Raw genomic sequence first — 26,465 nt, 5'->3', positions numbered from 1 at the left:
CAGGTATTATTTGAGTGGTGGATCATTCTCAGCACTGCAGTAACACTGATGTGGTGGTGGTGTGTTAGTGTGTGTTGCGCTGGTCTGAGTGGATCAGACACAGCATTGCTGCTGGAGTTTTTAAACACCTCAGTGTCACTGCTGGACTGAGAATAGTCCAGAAAAATATCCAGCCAACAGCGTCCTGTGGGCAGCGTCCTGTGGCCACTGATGAAGGACTAGAGGATGACCAACACAAACTGTGCAGCAGCAGATGAGCTATCATCTCTGACTTTACATCTACAAGGTGGACTGACAAGGTAGGAGTGTCTAATAGAGTGGACAGTGAGTGGACACAGTGTTCAAAAACTCCAGCAGCACTGCTGTGTCTGATCCACTCGTACCAGCACAACACACACTAACACACCACCACCACGTCAATGTTACTGCAGTGCTGAGAATGATCCACTACCCAAATAGTACCTGCTCTGTGAGGGTCCATGGGGGTCCTGACCACTAAAGAACAGGGTAAAAGGGGGCTAACAAAATATGCAGAGAAACAGATGGACTACAGTCTGTAATTGTAGTACTGTAGAACCCGAGAAGCCCATCAGAGTGCCCTAAAATATCCTCTTTATGACCGTCTGTCCAAACAAATCTTCACAAACCACAATATAGTGGACATTAACAATGTGAGTCACCGCAACTTTTGTCACAGTGATGATGGTTTATAAAGGACACAGATAGATAGCTAACAATATTAGAATGCTGCCTGCAATGTATGAAACAATATATGAAAGAGAAATGGGGAAAGATGAATCATAAATTAGTAAGATGCAGTATGACGTATTTTATACAGCCTTTTTTATTTAAGCTAACTTATAAAAGGAGGGTGGGACTTCTATATATCTGATATATTTATATATCTATGTCATCTTTTTTGTTGTGATATTTTACTAAAATGTTACTGATACTTCACGATCTTGCTCGGTTCTCCGTTACCATGGAGACCAAACACCGTTCACGGGTAAAAACTGGTTTACATTGAAACGTTGGAGCGCCATATTGTGACGCCCGTAAACGGAGCACGGCGGGGTTCGGTCAGCGCTACAAACGGGTGAAATCGAACACGGAGCTTCAGTGGTTTACCGACCCCTCGAGGGTGAAGCTGCGACAAACCCGAGCTCTCACAGCGTTTCTATCTTTACTCACGATGACGCTTTGGATGTGTGCTGCCCCGTCTGGGCTTTGTTGGCGCCCCCTGCTGTACGCAGCTGGGGCTGCGGCCGCCACCGCGGGAGCCGTTTATTTTTTTCGCAGGTGCCGAGATCGACAGCAGAGCACCACCGTGGACGCGGAGGTCCAGACCACCACCGACGGTAGGCTGTGCACCCAAACACAGCACAGGTAGGTTTGAACAGCTTTAAATAAAGTCTGTTTAACGATAAATAAATGACAGATTAAGTGAGATAACGTTATCAGGTTCACATCGAATGTCCTAGCTAAAAAGTTAAGGGTTAGCTGTGTTGCTAGCAAGCTAACGTGCTAGTTGGGTCGCTACACAATTTGAAAATAAACAAATCTAAAGACTGGATGTTTCAGTTAATCTTATGCCGACTTGGTTGTGTGGTTTTCGCCCAAGCCTCATTTAAATCAGCAGAAACATTTTGCCAATTTCACTAAATTATTTTCCCCTTTAGGATTACAGAAAACCTGTGGCCATTTTTGTGATTGTCAGGGTCTTGTAACTATTTTTTGCCTAAAAACGCATTTTTCTGTGAGCTTATTTTAAGAATAAACATGTTGCTGCTGTTAACTGGATGACACAAGACTTAAGTGGGCAGGAATTGCACCCCTTTTTGCCCTATTGACTGGAATAGGCATGCACCACTTTATATTAGTGTATACGTGATCTTTATCATAATTACCGTGGCACAATCAGGCTACAAGTGAAGAACAAGAGGAAGAAACCATGACAGGAGCCAAGACTAAAGATAGCTAAACAATGACAAGAGCAATATGAATAGATAATATGCTTATACAATTAATATAATACTGAATATAGAGACTATAAAGGTGCCAGCTTTATAGTAAGTACTGTATCTTTTAACATTTATTGCATTGAATGTTTCTAGTGTATTTAAATATGATTTTTAAAGACATTTATCCAATGTGTTCTCATAAGTTAAATTTGTTCTGCTGCCACAGTAACTACTGCACCATCAAGAGGATTTGTAGCATTCCTCTTAAATTGAATGCCCTGCGGCAGGCCTTTGCTGTAAGCCAAAATTTGATTTTTTTACTTCTCAGTGACTCTCTTTTCATAAACTAGTGTCGCTACCATCTTTCCCTTTGTTGATGATACCCTTTTCTCTGATTTATAGATCATCCTGAGTGACAGTCAGTGCTGCAGTTATATCAGTGAGGCAAGCAGAAGGATTCTTGGTGAACTGGCCCATCTGAATGCCAGGGTAACACATATTACTCATAGACATGGTTTTCAATTCTAGTCGTGGAGGGCCAGTGTCCAGCACAGGTTGGTGATTATTTACCTGCTCAAACCCACCTGGTTCAACTCATCTGTTCAACTTATCAATTTTAGTAAGAATGTTTGAACAGGGAAATCACCAAACTTTGCTGCCCTCCAGGACTGGAATTGGAAGAACCCTGGTGTACAGTATATCTAGTATGCTTTATAGATATGAATTATAAAAAAAAATGTTTTTTTTAAATGCTCCCATCTGAATTATGTTGTGAATTAGTAAAGGACATATGTCTTCCTATTCTAGGATCAGACCCTGTTCCAGCAGGCCTACGACCAACTGCTGGCATTCACTCAGAACCCATCACTTCGTGGAGTCATTTCTGCTGAGCTGGTGCAGATTGGAGTTCACAATACCTTGGTCTTTCAGCTTGGCAACGCTTTTACCATAAATGAACCAGGACACTAATGCTTCTCATGTTTCCAGATTAATTACTTCAACGTCATCGATGTTGTTTTTGAATTGGTTGTGCTGAGCGTTCTAGGAGGAGCGAGGCCTCTGATTTTTCTGGTAAGAGACTCTGTTTTAAAATAAAGTGTGGATTTGTGTTGTATGTTAGAGACTCACACAGTATGAAGCATCTCAGAGTACTGATGTAGTATCAGCACCTTGATTCCACATACTTAGATTTAATTAGATTCTCTATCCTTCCATTTCCACAAAAGCCAGATCTGATACAGGAAACACTCCTTGTATTTTCTCATTTGCTGTTCCAGAGTCCAGGAGGGTTTCTTGACCACTTAATGGCCATGCTCTTCACCTTCACCCCCACCAGCAAGTTCAGAAATCCCAGGGCTGAGCACTGCTTCTTCCTGCTCCAGGTGAAATGCACATGAACAGCACTCACATCAGAAATTTATTCTAACCGTTCTGAGAGAAGGAGTTAGAATTTTTTTTAGATTTTAACTGTTTTGTTCACTCTCTTTCTCTCAGACTCAGGCACTGCTCCTTCTGGAAGATCTCTTTGCTGGAGATGAAGATGTTTATGCGGCACCTGAATCTCTGGCTGCTGCAGTGTGGAACTTTGTGGACTTTCACATCCGGGCAGCTCTGGAGATATTTGAGGCTGTTTAACAAGCCAACTGACCTCCATCCCTTATTAATTATTCTCTTCCCTTTCCCTGATTAGCCACACCCCTTTTTGTAATTTCTTCAATATAACCGTTCCTCATTTTATCAACTTTAAATGTTTTTTTTTTTTTTTATGTGTCTGTGTGGGCTCTATTTGTAGTGTAAGGACATTAAGCATTAAGTAGTATAGAATCTACTATATGGACTTAAGTAACATTAGTTTTCATTAGGTGAGAGAAGATTAGCAGGGTTCGATGTTAACTTTTCTTCCAACTAACAAAGTTTACTGTCCTGAGCCAAATTCCTACTGTCCTGAACAAATCTTGTATTTTAAGGTATTATAAATAAGCACACATAAACTAATATATTTAGGTAAGGTTATTTATTCTTAAAGTAAGTGCACTTTTCATTTTCTTTTAAAATAAGTCACTTTTCATATACTTTTTGCTGTCAATAAGCAAAGGTTTTATAAAGGATTCATAACAAACACAACATTCACCTTAAATGACTTTACATTATAAATCAAATGTTGGGTAACTTTAATTAATTAACTTTATTTAATGAACATTTGGTAATATTAATTAATGAACTGTTGTTTTTGTGTAAATTATGCTAAGCAGAGAGTTTATGTCCAGAGAGTGAGACAGTTTACAGCCTCCTTGACCTCTGTCCCATAGTGAGCCAAGTATCTTCAACACACACATGTCAAACTCATCCCTGAACTCCACTGCAAGCCTTTCCTTGTTTCAGTAGTGTTTTGCATTTGGGTGACAACCACTGTCTTTTAACAGGGCACATAGAGCTCGTTCTAGGTGTGGGGGCCGTCAGGTACCTTCAAGGTTTGTTGGCTTCCAAAATTTTGACCCAAATAACTCGCCGAGATTTGTAAGCTCTCTCCAGGCTTTGGGGGAGAAGTGGTACTGCTTGTGCAGACCTTTCAGTAACTCTTACCTTACAAGACAGATACGTTTGGAACTAATTTGCTAAATGTTCTCAAAATCCTTCAGACCATCCATGGCAGCCAGTTCAAAACCATAGCCAAGACACTGTATATTTACCAAATGAGGGATCTCTTCTCACAAAAGTGCACAGCTCAAATTCCTACCACTGATTTGTATTTCTATTTTGTTATAAATAAATTCATATTAAAGTTACCAATAATCTTAACGTAAAGTTAGCAAATATTACCATACCTTCTGCAAGCCATGCCAGTACAATACTGGCTACCAAGTTCCAGTCTGTTTTTAATTTGAAGGTCCATCTCATGTGGGTAGTCAGTGAAAGGTCTTTCTATTTTGACCGTGTGGTATGCTGTTGTGATTAACTTGGTAAACTTGGAATCAGGATCATATGATATGTCGATATTACAGCATATCAGTATAGATAATATATTTCCCAGCACTGTGATAAATGTGTGGCATGGAAATTTCATATCATGTCATGTCAAGTCATTCCACTGTTTACAAAGTGTACGAACCCTGGCAAGTTGATTCTCCACAAGGTGGCACTATTAACACGCAAGCAACTTTTCATGTTTCATAGGAGGGGTGCTTCACTTCAGTGACACTGCATGATATATAAGATGCAAAAGGTAGCAAATACAGATGCAGATGTAAAATGAACCAGAATGAGATCTTAGATTGATTTAACTTTTTCGTAGCCCTGCAGCAAGATGAGACGTGTGTCATACGCTTTACTCATAACAAATTCTTTAATTTCTGGACGCCAGTGCCCAGGACTCAAAGTAAGAAATTGTTCTGATGAGAGGTTATATGTAAAGTGACAAGCCAGATGTTTTCAGGTTTAAGAAAAGGGTGTTATGATTATCTGGTAAATCTCTCAACACAGGTTTAGGAGAATAGATCCTGATTCTGATAGCGTGTTCTACACAAGACTAGGGTCAATGGACAGTGGATGAGTTTGATGTAGGGTAATGGACAGTGAATGAGTTTGATGTAGGGTAATGGACAGTGAATGTGTTTGATGTAGCCCATGGAGAGACACAGGGCAAAATAAAGTATATGAGTTCTTGATCTGTTCAGTTTTTGTTATTCTGAGTAAAATTGCTTTACTCTCTAACCAGCCACCGAATTGCTGTGAAAATACTCACAGTAGGTTTCAGATGACCGTCTAGACTACAATCAAACTGATATCATCCATCCACTCTGAGGAGCAGAGGAGCTGTTTCAAATGTTCTTTCATTTATAATGTAAACCATATTTTTAATGGAAAATACTACAAAGACAACAAATCAAATGTTGAAACTGAGAAATTTGATTGTGTTTTGAAAAATATATGCCCATTTTGAATTTGATGCCAACATCACGTTCCAAAAAAGTTGTGACGGGGGCATGTTTACCACTGTGTTTCATCACCTCTTCTTCTAACAACACTCTGTAAGCATTTGGGAACTAAGGAGGACCAATTGCTGTAGTTTTGAAAGAGAAATGTTTCCCATTCTTACTTGATGTAGGATTTCAGCTGCTCAACAGTTTGGGGTCTCCTTTGTCGTATTTTTCATTTAATAATGTGCTAAATGTTATCAGTGGTGACAGGTCTGAACTGCAGGCAGGCCAGTTTAGCACCCGGACTCTTTTAATACGGAGCAATGCTGTTGTAATATATGCAGAATGTGGTTTGACATTGTCTTGCTGAAATAAGCAAGGACTTCCCTGAAAATCATCTGAATGGCAGCATATGTTGCCAAAACATGTATATATCGTTCAGCATTAATGGTCCCTTCACAGATGTGCACATCACCCATACCACGTGCACTAATGCCCCCTATACCATCATGAATACTAGCTTTTGAACTGTACACTGAAAACAAGCTGAGTGGTCTTTAGCCTGGAGGATGCAGTGTCCATGATTTCCAAAAAGAATTTCAAATGTTGATTCGTCAGACCACAGGACACTTTTCCACTTCCCCTCAGTCCATTTTAAATGAGCTCAGGCCTAGAGAAGGTGGCAGCATTTATTTATCAAAAAACAATAAAATTTCTCTGTGTCAACATTTGATTTGTTGTCTTTGTGCTATTTTCAATTAAATATAGGGTTTAAATGATTTGCACATCATTGCATTTTGTTTTTATTTACATTTTGCACAGTGTCCCAACTTTTTTTGGAAATGGGGTTGTATTTCCTCCTTAGTAAAGACCTAAACAACCATAAGATGTGCCCTTTTGTGTTCTGACCAACACACTGTGGCGACTTCCAAATCTATCTGAGGGAGAGGAAAGGAAATGAGGGTCTTTGTGTCAACCGTGGACGGACAGTGTGTGGCTGTTGGTGACCTGCCTGCTTACCATCTGTATCAGCTTCAATAAAAGAGCATTTGCATAAAGTGCTATTTTTTGCTGCATTTTCTTCATTGCTGATGTCACTATGTATTTAGCATTTAGTATCTGCTAAATGCTGTAAATGTAAATGTAAAATGTAATGTACAATCCTCTCCACAATTATTGGCGCCCCTGGTAAAGATGAGTGAGGGTTATAAGGGTTATAAGAAATTTTGATGAATTAGCTTAAACTCATGCTGAAAAAATGAGAAAAATTCAGTCTTTAAGTAAATTTAGTCTGAGAAAATGAAATCTGTCTTCAAGAAGTAATTTTTTAAACAAAACTAAAACAGGCAGTTGGTATTGCACTAGAGGGGACACTCAGGACTAATGATAAGGCTCCCTACAGCAGTGGTCATCACCCTGGTCCTGCAGAGTCTAGTTCCAACCACGATCTGACACACCTGCTCCAGCTAATTAACTTCTTCAGAGGTCCCTGTCTAGATCAGAGCATTAGGGTTAGTGAGGGCTGCATGTTAGATGCAGGCTAGAACTGAACTCTGCAGGACAGTAGATCTCCAGGATGGTGACCACTGCACTACAGCCTTATGTGAATACGCAGTCGAGGACAACAAGACCACAAGTGGGCCAACTGAAACGGGGCTTATCTCTAGTAGCTCTGTTTGTTTTACTTTCTATATTTTCTATTATTTATTTATATATGTTTATTCTGGGCTGTAACTCAACTTGATATGATTTCAAACATTTATCAACAAGCATGAGTTTCAATATGGATTAAACAATTATATTGTGATCATGAACTTGTTGCATTCAGGGTTTGTTAATCTGTTCTGCACTCCAGATTGATTGAACACGAGGATAATTTGGAGCTTTTCTTGGCTGGTAAAGGAGTGCAATACCAATGGACTACTTTCTAATGAGAGCAAGAGGTAAGTAGGCCAATGATATGTCCGTCAAGTGAGACACAGACAAATGATTGTGACATCTCTAGACAGGTCTACCTAGCTGAACTGAAAACTTCATTCCTCAGACATCTCTTCTTTTAAATTCCACAAGATTCGTTTCGCTTTCACCTTCACAGCTGACACTTCTTCTTTCAGTAGGCTCAGTAATGCAGACCATGCCGCGCTCCTATTGGTCGCTTTTCAGTCGCGTGCAGTAGAAGCTTCAGTGGTAACTACCTGAGAAAAGTCCAGCTCGTGCTTACACTGTCAGAACGGAGTCAGACTGCCCGCCTCAGTTCTAAAGGACATTTATAATTATAATACAACCAACTTCAACACACGAGCATCAGCCTCGTAGCTAAAACTGTAGAGTGTATCTTTTATAGCTTTCAGCCGTTTCAGCGCTGCGCTGTTCAGCTCCGGGAGCGGAGCACGATGGAGGTTCGTGTGAGCGGCTGGTGGCTTTCGTGTCTGCTGAGCTTTTGCTGTGTTACTGGACAAAATACTGGCGTCAACAGAACTTTCTACATCGGCATACGAGAGGAGATCTGGGATTACTGTCCGGGAGGCTTGAACCGTGTCAACGGCAAAACTGCTGCAGAGGATGAGTGAGTTAAACCGCCCTGCTGACAAAATCACAGAAACCGTTTAAAAGTTATCTTGAGATCACAACACAACATAAATTTGTGATCTGAAGATAACAACATAATTAGGTCATGATCTCAAGATAACTATCTTACAGAGCCCTGCTAGTGACATTCTATAAAAATAAAAATAGATGTGACTGTGACTAATTTCAGGTGAATTTGATGGTTTCCTAATGGGATCTAAAGGTGTCCTGCAGGACACTAGTGGTTTCTGTTGGTAACCATTTAATCCTAATAGTTTTAATCCTAATGATTCTAATGGTCTTTTTTTTTAGCAGGGCGATTTCATCACAGTAGAAATCTCAGAGCAGGAATGACACTAATACAGACCTTTTAACAAAAGGCTGTTTGTGAAGAACAGTTAAAACGTGTGTCATAGATGAACGCAGGGACAGATTATGTAACACTTTATCCGATAGTAGGTCATGAGAGAGATTAGATCATATTAGACTCTCTGAACAAACCAAATAAGCAAAAAATAAACTACATGTACAGATTATTTGGAATTTAATGTAATCTGATTTTTTAGATGTATTTTAATTTAAAAGGGCTTTTTAAACTTGTCCTGTGAGATAAACTGACAACTACTACAACTACAAATAATAATAATGATAATAATTATAAAAATGGTAAACTTGGAATTTGAGAAGACCTCGTCTCCATTGCTTATTTGCACTAAATATCCAAAGGGGTGTAAACACCCCTTCTAATTAGTGAATTAAAGTGGTTTATTGTACACCTACAACTAAATGAGCCTAAGACCATCATACCCATACCCAAGTGTCAGCTGGAAGGGTATAAAGTCCCCCAGCATTAGGCTGTGGAGCTTTGGAGTGATGGCACACCGACAAATAAGTAGAGTGACCCAAAACTAAACATCTAACGTCAGTACCTGACCTCACTAATGCTCTTGTGGCTAAATACAATCCAACACATAGTATAAAGCCTTCCCAGACTGTGTGAAGGCTTGAGAGAAAATCATTAACATCAGAACTACAGCAGCAAGCTGGCCATTTCAGAATGAACAATTTGGATCGCGAAAAAAGAGAATGACTCTTGTGTACTTAGCAATTGGCAAAAGAGCAGATTTACTGAGGGAAATAACTGCAGCAGAGAGTAGAACAATAATCAGAGGTGAAGACAAACACTTCAATTACTGTCACTGATGTCACTGATCGCCTCCAAGGTGCAGGACCAATCAACCATATTCAACAGACTTAATTAAATATTACTCAACAGACTTAATAAATAAATCATTTGTAAATTCTTTAATCATGAATTGTTAATATCAGCAGCAGAAAAGCTTTCATACAGAAAATATAAAGATTAAAGTTGTGGATCTGTGAGCATTCATGGACAGAAGATATGACTGTAAATATATGTCAATGAGGTCAAAAGGTTCAGACATAGAGGAAATAACCTTTTAGATTATCCAAGACTGAGTACTCAAGCACTGTGGAACACGTTAGAGGTCATTTTGCGCCGTTTGCACGCAGGCAGCATCTGAAGTTTGTTCACCCATATTTGTTGACGATGAAAATAAAGACCTAGCATGAAGACTTCAACGGTTAAAAAATTAAAAGCCTTCTTTAAGTTGTGATTAAAGACAAGACAATGCAACAAGACAATGACCCAACATATAGTCAGGATAACTAAAGAACAAATTAAATGAAAAAAGGGCAGATTTTAGCCTGGCCAAACTAGCCTCCCAGTTTGCGTGCAGTGAAGCGTGAATCTCAACTAGCAGTGCATTGTTCACATATTTTCAGTGGATAAGTAACAGTAGTTCCGAGCACAGTGTGACTTCTAAAAGATAAGGTCCAGGTCTTCTCAAAAGATAAGGTCTAAGATCAGGTCTCTTTAGAATCAGATTTTGCCCTACATTCAAAAGCTGTGTGGAAACGCCAGCCCAGTTTTAGATCAGTGTTCTTATTCCAAGACATTTGACTTCACCTAATATAACAAAAATAATATGAACAATATCATATAGGTGAGTTCCTATGTTAATTTAATCCAAAGAATCATATATAAAATTGTTTTTCATGTCATAAATTAGTATATATTATCCAAGTGATTTAATCCAAATCATTGTGTAATAAAATGTGAGTTGTATTATCCACGTAATTTTGTCTCACACAGGTTTTTCGCTGACACTCTTTCACCATCATAATGAGTAACAGAGACAACTCACATTAGAAACGTGTGTTGTTTTCATGTTCTAGGCATGCTTCTGTGTTCCTGCAACAAGGCCCTCATCGGATTGGCCATGTGTATAAGAAAGCCGTGTACAGGCAGTACACTGACGAGTCTTACACCCAGGAGATCCCAAAACCTGCCTGGCTCGGCTACCTGGGGCCTCTGATAAGGGCTGAGGTCGGAGATGTCATAGTGATCCACATGAAAAACCTCGCGTCTAGAAGATATTCAATGCACCCACATGGAGTCTTCTATGACAAAAACTCAGAAGGTAAACCTTACGTTGAATTCTTTCAGCTCAAAATACTCTAAAGTGTTGTTTATATGGGTAAAACAGTGTGTGACCTTTCAATTATTGAGTATTAATAAACATTCATTCAGTAGATTTTGACATACTTGTGTCTAAAATCATGAGAATGAACAGAATTTATCTGGTATAATGTCCATGAATGAGGAAGTAGAGGGTAGCAGTGTACAGGTATTTATGTATACAAATGTTTAGAGGAAAATGAAAAACAACCTTTAATCCTAATGTCTGATCCTTCATCAACATGATGCCTTGGTTTGGCTAGCCTTTTTCTTTTGCCCTCTTTGTCAATAATGTTGTTTGACACTTAAATGGAGTACGATTTCTCACTGTACAGTAGGGTCCTCTTAGTGTCATTGTTAGTCCTTTTGGCAGTGGGATGCTGCAGTGATGCCAGATTGATAAAACGTCCACATTCCAAACTGGCTAATCTGAGTCTTGGAGTTTTGTGAAGCAGTTTAATTAAAAAAAAACAAAACAAAACATAAAATTACTTAGTATTTTATCATATGTGAGCACTGTGGTAATGTCTCTGAGACTGTTGTTTGTTATTTAGAGCCTGAAAGCCATGGACATTCTGTGATTTCTGAATTCTGGGATATCTGCATGTGCAAATAATAACTTTGGGACCAAGTAGATGTCTGGCACCTAAAACCACAGAAAATAAAACTATTAGCATGCATTAGTGTGAATTAAAAGAATTGCAGCTTTGTTAAGATGATCAGTGGTGTTAGACTAAGTATCAGAGGCAGATAAAGGCTGGCACTACAATCAGCACTGGGCACACACTGTAAGAAACCCAATAGGCTTCCAATAGAGTGCTGTAGAAGTCACTCAAGTCAGTGCCAAAACCAACCAACAAAACACAAGAGCAGTGTTTTACAGGCTTGGTGCATTTTAGTATTATCATTTTAAAATACTGTGTGCATCTTAAAATGATACTGTGTCGTTGCTGCAAAACAAAACCTTGTATCTTGGAAAAAATTTTGAATGCAAGTTTATAGAACAATGTAATTTTGTTTCCAGGGAATTTAAAAAATATTTCTGTTTGTCTATTTATCATAAAATTGTAACACAATGTAAAGTGACAAAAATAGAGATACAGGGACTTTTTCAACAGCAACAATGTGTATGAGTAACAATGAAACTCACATAAGACAATGTCTGTAGGTGTTAAACGAGTTAATAAATACAATACCAAATTGATTTGTGTCTTCTAAATTATGTGCTGCAAATTCAAAAAGTAACATCTTAATAGTTGTTCATTTAATCCACAAAGTATGACATTTGTGTGGGTTTATGTGCAAAAAACATTTTTCAGAATTTTTCATAACCATGTTCCAACCCTTTAAAATTGCTGCCTAGTTTCCATATATGGCCTGTATAGACTGGCAAGTAAACACATCATTTTGATCACCTCAATAAACGTTGTAACAGTAATAAAGACTTAGTCAATATCGATCTGTTTAGTATTATTGACTGCATTCATGTGTATTGTGAATATGTGCTGGGTTTGATCATCTGTTCTGTGTATTAGGGGCGTTATATCCAGATGGAACCTCTGGAGAGCAGAAGCAGGATGATGGCGTTCCACCTGGTGAAACGCATACCTTTAATTGGACGGTGAAGCCAGAATACGCTCCCACTCAGGGAGATGCCAACTGCTTAACTTGGGCCTACCACTCACATGTGGTTGCCTCCAGAGACATCTCTACTGGACTCATAGGAGCTCTGCTGACTTGCAAGAAAGGTGTGTCAGACAGCTATCAATAGACAGTGACTTGTAGCACTGATGTACTTTATGTTCTTTATAGCATACTGTTATACTGTTACAGCAGCCATCTTCAAGACTAAATTTTGTACCTTTGTCCATTTTTATAGATGATAGATAAAAGTGGGTGACAATTTAGGTGTGCAATGTGCTTGACACTAAATTGGTGTAAGCTTCTGTTATTTGTTAGCTGTATTTGCCCCCATAGCTCCAGTGCGACATTAAAAAGCTTTGGTCAACATGCATGTCTTGGATGAATGACTGTATATGGGGTAAGGTGAAAGGGGAAGATTATGTAAATTTGATTTTTAGAAGAATTATTACTTTAAACACTCTTCAGGAATACTTTTTACATATTTCTGTTGTTGGAAAAAAAAACTTGTATCACCAAAATGGTAACTTTACAGGAGAAGGAAAAACATATTTTACTGTTAATGTAAGTCAATAAAACCAGACCTTCTTCCAAGTAATTTTGGCCCTTTTCTTTTGGTCCATTTATCATGAAATTTACCCACAATGTAAAGGGCAACAGGCACTTTCAAATTATGTCAAAAACTGAAAAACAACAAAAATGGAGATAACACACATTGAACACCACACATACCTTAGCTGATCAAATATATTTGGAGTAATAGAAAAATTATGTAAATTTGGTTTTTGGCCAAACCAACACTAACATTAATAACTGTAGCATCCTCTGTGTTGTCTGGTCTTCCACACTGAATCTTATGATCTGTTTCTCATAGGAACTCTGCAGACTGTAACTGGAGGGGGGGGCAACTACACACAGGTACAAAGAACAGATGTAGACCAGGACATCCTCCTTATGTTTAGTGTGGTGGATGAGAACCTGAGCTGGTACCTAGAGGAGAACATCCAGACATTCTGTTCTGATCCTGCCGGTGTGGACATCAATGATCCAGACTTCCAGTTTTCCAACAAGAAGAATAGTAGGTGTTCACCTGCACCCAAGATGTTTTTCTAAACATTTTCAGTAGACATTTTCAATCTCTCAAGAGCAGCATTTGCTGTTTGTAAGAACAAGAAAACAAGAAAATCTCAGAGTAATGTAAACACATTTGAGAAGAGTTGAAATTAACAGCCTGAATTACCCACCACAGAATCTGATCTGAATACCCCTAATATTTAATAACTTCCTTCATTTTGTCTTAAAGCTATTAATGGGTATATGTATGGCAACCTCCCTGGGATTGAGTTGTGCCAAAACCGAACAGTGTCTTGGCATCTCTTCAGCATGGGCAATGAGGTGGACGTCCACTCGGCGTATTTCCACGGGCACACACTACTGATGCGTGGACACCGTGTAGACGCTGTAAGCCTGTTTCCTGCCACCTTCCTCACGGCAGAAATGACTCCCTTGACCACAGGAATATGGCTGCTCAACTGTCAGGTCAACGCTCACATACAAGGTAGATTTTAGAAAGGTTTTTTTTTTTTTTTAGAAGTGGAGGTATACTGAAAATGGAGAGTTTAATCATATTATTTTCCACTGATTGATAGGAGAAAAACATGTTTATTAACGATTGAAGATCGTTTAATATGGTCTGAGAAATTAAAGAATGTGATCAGACAGGAAGAGCATGCATTTCCTCGAAATGGTTTTGATGTTTTCTACTTTCATGATAATGGTATGCAGATGGTATGCAGGCGCTGTTCCGCGTTTCAACCTGTGGAATGCAGGAAGACACCTTGGCTTCCCTGAATGGGACAGAGAGGAGGTACTACATTGCTGCTGAACTGGTTCAGTGGAATTATGCCCCATCAGGAATAGACAATCTGACCAATGTTTTGCTGACTGAAAGCCAAAGGTACTGAGGTTATTATGCCGTTGTGATAATTTTGTCATTGCTTAAAGTCCCTGTCCACTCATTTTCATGATTTTCTCCTAGCTGTTAACTATAGTTTTTGTTGTGTTTTTACTATGAACTGGCAGAAAAAGATGCTGTTGGTCTTCCCTTCTGAGAGATTTTTGAAAATACTTATTCTGCCATTTTCTTCTGTTCGATTTAAGCTGGGTGCAGATGACGTCAAATCTGCCAAAGTACTAATCAGAGTTAGCAATGTGTAACTCCTACTCACATTCCTCTCCCACTGCTCAGAGTCACAGGCAAAACTCCCAGCAAGTAGGTTATTCAAGCCTTTCTGAATTTTTTTAACAGTGATGTTATGAAGGTTAATTACACAGTTGTTTGTAGCACAGCTAGATGCTGCTCCCTACTTTTGTTAGCCACTTGTTGCAGGGTCCTACTATAAGCAATTAACTTTATTCATGAAAGTGTGATAGATACTCATCCACCTTAAATGTAGAAATAAAAAGTTATTCCATTGGCTACTCCCCTAACATCAAGGCTTACTGTGTTTCCTCACAATTGTACTTTACAGACATGTCGCACAATAAGGCCCGCGAGAAGTTTCGCTACTGACTGTGCTGACTCGTAATGGGAGCTTGCGTCACTTCTGTTTTAGAAGCACCGTCCAGCAGTTAGCCAGTTAGGGATATAACATTAGTGCTGAGCATTCAAATATCGGACATGGTATGTCCGTGATTTATCTGTCATAAGATAAAAGCCTGGGTTCTTCATCATTATCTGTAAAATGTGATCTCTAAAATGACCAGTGGACATCTTGTTCTCCATTTCACCATTTAGAAAGCAGTTGCGTGGTGGGAAGTGGTCTATTTTTCTGCAGGGGAGGGTGGCTAAAATGTGTAGGGCTGAAACAGAGAATATGTAGTGGGAATAATATCCACTCAGTAATATCGTCCAGGTTTATCAAACACTAGAGGGCTCTATCGAGTGAGTCCAGAATTAATGGGTTAATATGGAGCAGTTGAGCAAAATCATAGTTTGTAAATGCTTAAACAATTTTTATATAGAAGAATGCATTTTTTCCTGAGCACAATTTTTAACACTTATTTTTGAGAGCTTTTGAACTTTGAATTTTTAATGGCGCCTCATGTACGTTCATGACGTCAGTAAGCGCAAACCGCTTCACTCTGCCAATAATCTAATCAGCCCACCAACCAATCAGCACTCAGTAGAAGTAATGCCAACTAATCAGCACTCAGTAGCAGTAATGCCAGTCAATCAGCACTCAGTAACAGTAATGCTAGCATCCTACTGCCCAAAACTCATTTGTTATTAAAAGAAAGGAAATATACTGGTTTTCATTGTGTTTTTAGTGAAATACATCCTTTTACTTTCCAGAATTAAAGGAAGGTCCTAGACAAGTGGTTAGAAACTATTTGAACTTTTTGTTGTTTGTTGTTAGACATCTGGCTTCATTCACCCTCATTCATTGAGGGCTGAGAGTTGCCCTGTGGCATTTTGCAGTCATGTTTTTGATGTAATGGGAGAAACAGGAAATGCCTGTGCTCTCCGTAAACCAGCTCTGGTCTTTACCACTGCTACTGGAACTGGGTTGTTTATGTTGCCTGGAAAACACAGCTGTCAATCATTTTGCATTCTGAAACACCGACACAGTTATGAGCTGGCAGCAGCTTGAATTTTTTGAAGCATTTATTTCCTATTGTATTAATTTACATGTGTTTCTCGAGTAAAACACTAATAAATGTATTTTCCACAGCTTATTATCACTATTAAAACAAAAAATGAAACATTTGAAACATTTGTGTTGAAGGGGCTTTAAAGATAGTTTTGTCTTTAAAAATGTCCTGTACTCTGTACTCTAATCCTCAGGCCCTCAGAGGTGTATTTTGGGAGGGATGGTGGTCGTCTCGGTGGGGAATATGTGAAGGTGGTATTCAGAGCTTACACTGATCACACTTTTACCAACAAGACAGAGCAAACTAGCACAGACGCCCACCTTGGCATTTTGGGTAGGTGTCACTTTCTTCACTTTATTAATTCAATTTGGATTGTTTATTCAGTACGTATGTTAGTTACAGGAGATATAGCCATAAGTTAAAATGGTACTGTTATACAACAACAACAACAATGTTCATATGAGGGATAAGCAGTAACCAGAGGCACTGATAAACTGTTAACTAGTTATTCTTGAATATTTTTTGTTATTGTTATTAAGAACAGTGATGTGCATTTAAGTAAAACCTATAATGTTTTTACCAATGCATACAGTACTGTGCAAAGGATAGGGCCCCCTTCATTTATTTAATTTACAGTCGAGTCAGCCATTAGTACAAACTATTCATTTTTTTTTAGGATTTTTCTTTTCTAAGGATTAGATGTAAGATAATCCACTTGCATAAAGAAAGGGAAAGTGAAAAGAAAATAAATGTAAAACAGAAAAAGGAGTTTCTAAAACTGGAGCTCAAGAATTATTAGAGAAAGAATATCTTTTTTTCAATTGTGTAAAACCTGAAAGACCACCTAAACTGTCACCTTTCACATGAGATATGAGATAAAAGATAGAAGAAAATACTGAATTATTATATTTAGTTGTTGAGGCTTCTGTGTAATTTAAATATATGTTTTCTGTTTTTTTCCACTGTACTTTATACTTCTTTTGATTGGAAATTAAGTAAATGAATGGTGGTCTCGGACTTTTGCAGGATATTGTATGCCTTATCATACTTTTCACGAAATGTACAGAGGGATGTTGTCAGATTCTTTTATTGATAACTGTTTGTATTCATCCTGTAGATCAAAAAAGCAACACTTACCTGTTTGGTGCTGTTCTGCTTTAGGTCCTGTTCTGCGTGCAGAGGTTGGGGACATTTTGCAGGTCACGTTTCTGAACAAGGCTGACAGAAATTACAGTATCCAGCCCCACGGCCTCCAATACATGAAGGCATCTGAGGGAGCCCAGTATGAGGATGGTGAGAGGGCAATGATGCAAAACCAACATACACAGAAAGTGCTAGTTCCATTGCCCAGTTCCATTTCAGGGTGGTAATTAGATTGCGAAGTTGTCTATATCAGTGTTTCCTCTGGTCCTAGAGTAACCCTGCCCTGCATGTTTTGGTGTGTTTCTTACACTAATGCAAATGATTAAGTTAATCAGCTAATTAACCAGCCATTCCTGAGTTGAAGTAGCTGTAGTACTCTGAGTAAAGGTACTTTGTGTTTTTGTAGATCATGTTTTATATTATTTTGATGATTAAGGAGGCCTGGTTCAGACAACTATCTTAGTATTTAATGTAATAAAAATAATATTGTACAACATCTATAATAATCTATTTTGTACAACATCTATAATAATAGTAATTTTACTTTTGATGCTTAAATACATTCACAAGTAAGTACTTTCACTAAAAGTAGAAATATAGATATTTGTTCTAAAGTAGAAATGTAGGTAGGGTATTTTAACAAGTGGACCTCTACTTACTCAAGTCCAGAAGTATTGTAATTTGTCCTCCCCTGATAGACAAACCCTAAAATGTACAGGGCAGTGACACCCTAGAACCAGGGATAGAAAGCACTGACCTTTGTAACTGTAGCGTAGCCAGGCTAATGGAATAGCGTACACATTTAGAACAGCCTTTGTGTATTAACCAAGGTATTCAATAAAGCAGCCCATATGACAATATTTATCATTATCATGATGAATGACACCAAAATATGTCATAATATCATAGATATCATTAGTACTTAAAAAGAATCACTTCCCAACTGCATGTTTGAATAAAAAGAGAACATAATTAGTCCTGATTAATCAGATTTAGTTCAGAACAGTATTTGGATTGATAGTTTTTGATAGTATTTTTAAAATATGGCACTACTTTGTCTGATCTAACTTATCAGATGTCATAAAAAATCATGACACATTGTGTAAAACTTCATTAGTATCATAATATTACAGTTTGCCACCGCCAATGAATCTTTTATTAGTCAATGAAGATACACTGCCAGAAAGCAGCAGCTACCCATAGTTGCTTTTCCTCTTCTTCATTAAGTTAAATATCTACATTTCAGTGTTATTATTTTTGGGTCACAGGCACAGTGAAAAATGGATCTCATGTGCAGCCAGGAGACACTTTCACCTACAGGTGGCAGGTCAGGGAAGGGCCTTCTGACAGCGACCCGCCTTGCATCTCCTATCTGTACTTTTCCTCCAGCGACCCCATCAGAGACACGAACTCAGGCCTCATAGGCCCCCTGCTGGTGTGTAAGAGAGGTGCGCTGAGCTCCAATAACACCGAGGTATGATTTGTTTTAACTTGTGTGTGTATTTTTATGTGTAATAATAACTGCTGTAAACATTTCCATATGGATTTTGTACTTGTTTTTGTGTTTCATGAGAAGTTACTTACCTCAAATAGGTAGCTGATGGATTTTAACCCTTAATTCTGAATTAATTATTGTTGTTTTATATTCTAAGAGTGATGTAGACAATGAGTTCTTCCTGCTCTTCTCTATTTTGGATGAAAACCTGAGCTGGTATCTGGATAAGAACATCCAGATATATGGGACAAATGAATCAGACCCACAGGATGATGCTTTTGTGGAAAGCAATAAGATGCATGGTAAGATGTACCCCACCAAAATCTCATGAATTGATACACAGCAGGCTTCTAAATTTCATTCACAATGTAAAATCTGAAGATGTTCCTTAAGTTTTATACTTTTTAAGTGACTGCAATAAAACACTTGATGTCTACAGCATAAATATCATGTAACTATAGAAGTTTGCAAAACTCTGCTAACATGGGCACCAATGTGTGTTTGGTCTGTTGGTGTATGCGTGTGTCTGTGTGCGTGCATGTAGCTGTAAACGGCTACATGTATGGAAACCTGCCAGGTCTGGAGGTTTGCGAGAGCGCCCGGGTCAGGTGGCATTTTCTGGGGCTTGGCACGGAGGTGGATGTGCACGGGGTTCACTTCCAAGGAAACACCTTTCTCAAAGAGGGCACCACCCGTGACACCGTCACACTCTTCCCACACACCAGTCTGAGCGTACTCATGCAGCCAGATACAGTCGGTCAGTGATGCTGTTGCATATTACACTGTTTCTTAACACAGCCAATGAGCTTTTGCCATTGGTCAAAATTATGGGTAGGCCAACCATGGAAAGACACTGTCCAAACAACTTTAACATGAGCTAAGCTAGCTGTAATGTTCCCTAAGATACCAATAGCATGGTAGAAATGATAGCTCGTTATCAAGGAAGCTAGCTAAGTTAACTACAATCATTAGCTAGTAGAACAAACATCTTATTAAGTTTACACAAAATTATTTTTTAATATGAATCATTTACCTTCATGTTATACTTTGAGCAACATGGCTGTACTTTCAAAACAACATTGTTAGTCAAAATCACAATATCATTAAAAATAAAGAAGCAAGAAGAATAAGAGAATCTATTTTTCTTCCTCCCACAATCTCGAGAAAATTGGATAATGCAACTTCCCACTGAACATGTGAATGGTGGAATATTCTAGATATTTCATAGGGGTGAAAAGTGGGTTGAGTAAATCCTGTGGGACACTAAACCAAAATGTATATTTTCCATAATCAGTGATGATTGACTTATGAAAAAGGATGTTTGAAGCATGAAATGTTAAAGCGATTCACACATTAATGCACAAATATAAAAAAAAGTTTTAATGATAATTTTTTTTTTTTATTTAGACTCTAAGTGTTGTAGATAGGCTTTATTAAGGTTTTAAGTTATTTATCTGAAACATGCATGTATGTTGTTGTAAAGGACAACTTTATTTGAAATGTCTTTTACCTCTTACCTCTCTTTCTGCCTCTTTCTGCCTCTACTTATTACCTGTATGTACTTACATATATATTTGTAAATGTAATATCAGTAGGACACAAATGGCACCCCAACTGTGGAATCACCTCTCTATTAAATCACTGCCGTGGGAACTCAAGGCTATGGTTAATGTGTTTCATGTGTGCAGGGCTGTTTGAGGTGAGCTGCCGAGTGAGTGAACATTACATGGGAGGGATGAAGTTACAGTACAGAGTGAGGAAGTGCAATGAGAGCTCGACTGCTACTCCTGTTGTGCCCACAGTGCAATACTTCATCTCTGCAGAGGAGGTCGAGTGGGACTACTCACCCACGCGCACCTGGGAGCTTCAGAACTTCAACACCACAGAGGATGAAAGGTAAATATACAAGCAGAGCAAAGCTCAACTAGGCAGATGTAGCACAATACAGAGTGTCCCAGTCTAAACAGGACTTAAAGCAACACTCTAACCTATAAAGAAACTTATCCATAACTACATCTGTTGTAAACATGTCTGTTTGGGGTGAGAACCTCCTGTTGTGCAAACAAGTCACATCTCTCCACAAAGACAGCTGTGAAGAGACAAAACGGACAGCTACAAACTGCAGCTTTCTTGATATCAAAAAAGTGTGCTTCAATAAAAATAGCATTTAAACAGAATAAAAGCACTTTTATAAAGGTTTTATAAATGTTTGCTCACCTATGAAGAAGAAAATCCGGTTTACCTCTGGTTTTGGTCATACACATTTCTATCAAAATACATTCCACAACAAAAAATGCACAGTTTAACAGGATGACCCCCTCTAAAACAGAAATTTTATTTTATGGCTACTTTAAAATGTGGTTAATCATGATGTTATTTTGTGTTCAGATTCATCAGTTTTGTCTTTACTGTTGCAATATAGTTAAACACAAGGTGACTTGCATTGGATTCCAGTGACACAACAAATGCTTTTCATATTGTCTGAAGGTCATGGCCAAAAAATTGTTAACTGTCAGCATGTTATCTGTGATAAAACCACGAGTCATCAGTATCAATTGATCAGTTGTACTATATATTATAATGTATGTAATATATTACTTTACATACTATATACAGAATACTGCAATTAAAAAATACATACTAAATGTAAGTATAAATTTTTAGTGTTTATCAGTTGAGTCAATGACTTTGTGTTGATGTTTTTGTTAATGTTGAACTCTCTCTCTAAAGTTTTAATTGATACTCTGCTTCTCAGTCCAGGCAGTATATTTGTGGGGACAGGTGAGAACAGGCTCGGCTCCAAGTACAAGAAAGTAGTTTACAGGGAGTACACTGATGCCACCTTTAAGATCAGGAAACAACGGCAGTCTGCAGAGAAACATCTGGAAATACTGGGTAGAGTTTTAACTTTTATTTATCGATATCATTACTAATCATTATAATATGAATACCATCTTAAAACTAATCAGCTACTGAATGTGTGTGTGTGTGTGTGTGTGTGTGTTTTGTTAGGCCCAATAATCAGGGCAGAGGTTGGAGAGGTTCTTCAAATCACATTCTGGAATAATGCCAGTCGACCATACTCCATACAGCCTCATGGACTGAAGACCTCTACCCTACTTCCAGTGTTGCCTGGTGAGGATCATGACCACCAGTCCCTTACAGTCACTGTAACAAAAGTGGAAATCAGTTTGTCTATGGCAAGCCTGAAAATAGCCCAATGAATAATCTGTTAAACATTTTCACTGATGAGCCAAAACATTATGAGCACTCACAGATTGAAGTGAAAAAACTCACAGATTGGAGTAAAAAATATTGATTATCACCTTAACAATGGTGCATGTTAAGGTTTGGGATATATTAAATAGTAAGCGGACAGTCGTTTCCAGTATTTGATGAGTTGGATCCCGGAGAAATGGCAAGCAAGAAGACCCAGGTGACTTTGACAAGAGCCGAATCTTTATGGTCAGACAACAGGGTGGGAGCAACTCCAAAACATTAAGGCTTGTGGTTTGCTCCCAGTCAGAAGTGGTAAGTATCTACCAACAGTAGTCCGAGGAAGGACAGATTACGAACCAACAACAGGGTGTTTGCTGCAAAAGGCTCAATGATGCGTGAGGGCAACGAAGGCTATCCCATATGGAGCCGGTAGAGGAAGTGTGATGCTCTGGGCAACGTTCTGCTGGGAAACCCTGATTCCAGGCAGTCATGTGGACATAAATTTGACATATGCCACCTAAACATTCTTGAGAACCAGGTAAACCATTTTATGCAAATGGTATTCCCTGATGGCAGTGGCCTATTTCAGCAGGATAATCACATTGCACACGTTGTTCAGGAATGGTTTGAGGAACACGACATTCAAGGTGTTGCCCTGGCCTCCAAATTTCCTGGATCTCAATACTTTTGAACATCTGTGGGATGTTCTGGGATAACAAGTCTGACTCACAGCAGCTCCGCCTCACAACTTACAGGACTTGAGTCCAAGCCAAAACTTTGTGATCACCGGCCTGATATGCTGTTGGTCATTGCATGCTGCCAAAACAGCTCTGTCATAATGTTTTGGCCTGGTGTATATTGTGACTTTAAATATATAAGCAACTAAGAGTTGGTAAGGAATTCTAAATGAAAATATCAGGTTTAGAGATGTTTGTTAATAATAACCTGTAACCTTTGTCTGTAGGAAACACGAGTAGTTTCCTGTGGAGTGTTCCAGAGAGATCTGGCCCAGGCACGTCTGATCCAAACTGCATCACTTTTGCCTACTACTCTGCTGTAGACTTCATTAAGGTGATCTCTCATGAACAGTGTCAGACTGTTTTTTGGTTTCTCATTGAGTTGCTCTTAAAGGAAAACTCCATTGTTTTTCAATCTGAAATCTATCTGCTGCATCTGTAGCATATGGTCAGTTACCACAGGCAATGATTTTGACCTGTTTCCCTCTACCTGATGACTCAAACACACTTGCAATAGAAGCCATTGGGAAGTGCTGAATTCAGTCAGTAAATGTTTATGAGAAACTTTCATGAGTTTTTTTTAGTTAGCATTAAAAGCTAAAAGCATTAAAAGACCTGTATTTTTAGACCTTAACAGCTTTAGTTTTGTATTTGCATTATTGTCATGCAGTTGTTTGCAAAAGTTTGAACACCCCTGGTGTTTGTTGATTTTCTAAGAGAAAATAAGTTAAGACATTGTAACACGTCTTGTGCTACTTCGGGTACAGAAGAACTCTTTTTAAAGGTGCTTGTGCTCCTGAGCAAACAGGGAAAAAAGCTCATAGCTCTTCCTCCCTGTCACTGCCCCAGCTCCACAGCTTGGCCGCTGGAATTGAATGTAAGGCATAGTCTAGCAGCCTCGCTAAGGAACAGGAGGCGAAGCCCTGAGATGGAGTTTGGGACTCGTGTGCCGCATTCATGCTTCTCGTGGCTGACGTCCTCCTCCCATCACTCGCGGCCTTCATCAGCATGCAAGGCTCGGGCACTGTCTTCCCATCCTGCCCATGGGTTGGGCGCATGGTACACACATCCTCTAGGTGACAAACTTAATTTTTGGCCAATTTTAGTGCATAATTTCTATTCATTAGCTGAGTTTATCATATTGGGAAAAAAAAAAACATAACACATAAAGTGTCACATTTTATGCTTTATTTTTTCCCTATATGTTAAATTCAGCAAATAAGCAGTAAGTGTGCAGTAAAATGTGCAGAAGTGTGTTCCCTGTAGAGGATGTGTACTTAATTGTGCCAAAAATTCAAAATGATAACCGTCAGAATTCAGTGACTGCCCAGTGGATTATAAATTATTTTAGGGTTGATAGATTTTCTGGTTTTTTTTTCAAAGTACAGGGAAATATATCAATACTATTGTCTGTGGTTGTCAAAGGAACAATATAGGTGTGGCTGATATTATTAAGCTGATCAAGCTGAACAATATATAGGATGACATGCCTTGCCTTACTATACCACACTGATGCATCACTACTACTGATATTTTTTTTCATTCAGAAAAGTAAAGTTAAGCCACAAGTGACAGGAGGTTGTTGTTGGATGATGTACTGTTATAGGACACTGTCAGTGGGCTAATTGGACCACTAGTGGTCTGCAGGAAAGGGACGCTGAGCCAAAACAGACAGAGGCTGGATGTGGATCAGGAATTTGCTCTTCTCTTCTTTATCTTCGATGAAAATAAGTCATGGTACCTTGAAGAAAATATCCAAACCTACTACAACAGCTCCCTCCCTCTGCTCAGAAATGATGACTTCCAGGAGAGCAACAAAATGCATGGTGAGATTTTACAAGAGTAACCTTCACTCTTCAAGTATAAAAGATCAGTAATACATCTCTGAATCGGATCTTATCAGTCCACCTCTCATTAGGGAGCAAAGTCAGAGCTGGGCAGGATCAGCAGTAGAGTAAGACTGTACTGTAACCAGTGTATCCAATGTGTTTTATCAGAAATCCCTCATGCTCTTCTCCTTCTTCTGGCAGCTATCAATGGCAAGCTGTATGGCAACCTTCGTGGACTGGAGATGATGAAAGGGGAGAGGGTAAACTGGTATGTGCTGGGGATGGGAAGTGAAGTGGACATGCACACTGTCCACCTTCACGGCCAGACCTTCATCTACAAGGTGACAGCACAGCTCGTGTTATCATAACATGTTATCATATTCTTTCCCACATTCATAAAACATAAACCCTATTAAATATATAACCCTATCAAAATATAAACCCTATTTTGCCATAAAGCAAACAGTCCTTGAGTGCCAATTGATTCTCTGTAGTGCTTTGCCTTATTGCTTATGCATTCATAGGAGTTTCCCTCTTAATGTGCAAAATACTGGGAGGAGTTCATTATAATAAGGACTTATTGTGATTTACCAAGAGTGAGAAAATTACCTGCCATGTCACATTATTTTTAATTTCAGGAAGGAAACAAAAAACTAAAATAATTTTGGAAATACAATGTTTTATAAAACAATATTACCATTTTCTAATACTTCAGGTATATTTTACACTCAACAAGCAAGTTTAGCCTAAATAAAAATTTGTCAGTTAACAATTGTTAAAAGCACAAACTGTAACTCTGTACTGCTGAAGCTAGCCGTTACTTTGTGTGCACTGTCGCAGAAATGAAAAATGTAAATCTCCAATAATGTCTAATAATGAAATGTCTTGTTTTCTTAAAACAATTACTTATGTCGAAATAGTTCTTTCTCGAAGAGTAATAACTTTTTTCACCTAGTCATTATTTACTAATTTAAAATCTTGAGATGATATGTTATTAGTTTGAGCTAATGAGTCATAAATTCAACATTTTTCTTTGCCCACCTGGCGGAAACGGGCTTCCACATGAGCCAAACAGAGAATAATACTGCGCTGGTCATGTTAATTACAAAGTTGCACCTGTGTTCATTTGCATGGAAGTTCTTAGTAGACAACCTGCTAAATTGGCACTGGCTCAATAGACTGTCAGTAATTAGCACCTCTTTCAGTAAATCTTGTGCATAATCCCAAAGAATTTCTTTTTAATTAGGGAGCAGAATATGAACAATGTGATTGTAAGCCTTTCCTCTATTTTTTTTTCTCTTTGAAACAGACTGACCTGTCTCACCGGGCTGATGTGCTTGACCTGTTTCCGGGCGTGTTTCAGACACTACAGATAGTGCCAGATACTGAGGGCACATGGCTGCTCCACTGTCATGTATCTGATCACATTGAAGCTGGCATGGAGACCACCTACACCATCAGATCTGGAACAGGTGAGACAGCTGCTTCAGAGTATGATTGGTGAAATTACTTGTTGGACAGAGTTATTGTCCATGTTTACTTGATCTTAGTCTACTGTCTCTGTGTTTTAGGTGCCGGTGCTGTGGGTCCACACCTTGCCATCATTTTCATCCTGGCCTTTGTTTCCACCCTCAGACTCATGTGATTTGGTACCAAAGATACGTTAAAGTGCATTATTTTAGATTTTACATTTGTTTAAATCATAATGTGACTTTTCTGTATCTTTTAGGCTTTTTAATAAATTATAATCCATTCATTG

The 26,465-nt window shown here is 38.6% G+C and overlaps 1 protein-coding gene across 1 annotated transcript; it reads left to right on the top strand.

Moving 5' to 3' along the window:
- Window positions 1-8,216: 8,216 nt before the first annotated feature.
- LOC118816156 (ferroxidase HEPHL1-like) lies at window positions 8,217-26,378 on the top strand. The gene is made up of 19 exons (XM_036582664.1): window positions 8,217-8,444; window positions 10,706-10,950; window positions 12,524-12,736; window positions 13,504-13,707; window positions 13,933-14,187; window positions 14,415-14,586; window positions 16,477-16,616; window positions 17,445-17,576; window positions 18,695-18,900; window positions 19,079-19,223; window positions 19,466-19,678; window positions 20,610-20,817; window positions 21,677-21,816; window positions 21,934-22,056; window positions 23,105-23,211; window positions 24,484-24,703; window positions 24,908-25,047; window positions 26,016-26,178; window positions 26,278-26,378. The coding sequence occupies exons 1-19, from the start codon at window positions 8,272-8,274 to the stop codon at window positions 26,349-26,351; spliced, it is 3,273 nt and encodes a 1,090-aa protein (XP_036438557.1). The 5' UTR covers window positions 8,217-8,271; the 3' UTR covers window positions 26,352-26,378.
- Window positions 26,379-26,465: the final 87 nt, after the last annotated feature.

The sequence above is a fragment of the Colossoma macropomum genome, unplaced genomic scaffold (genome assembly GCF_904425465.1).
Source record: "Colossoma macropomum unplaced genomic scaffold, Colossoma_macropomum, whole genome shotgun sequence".
NCBI lineage: Eukaryota > Metazoa > Chordata > Actinopteri > Characiformes > Serrasalmidae > Colossoma > Colossoma macropomum.
Note: the sequence above shows the minus strand (reverse complement) of the source record. Positions and strands in the feature narration are given on the sequence as shown.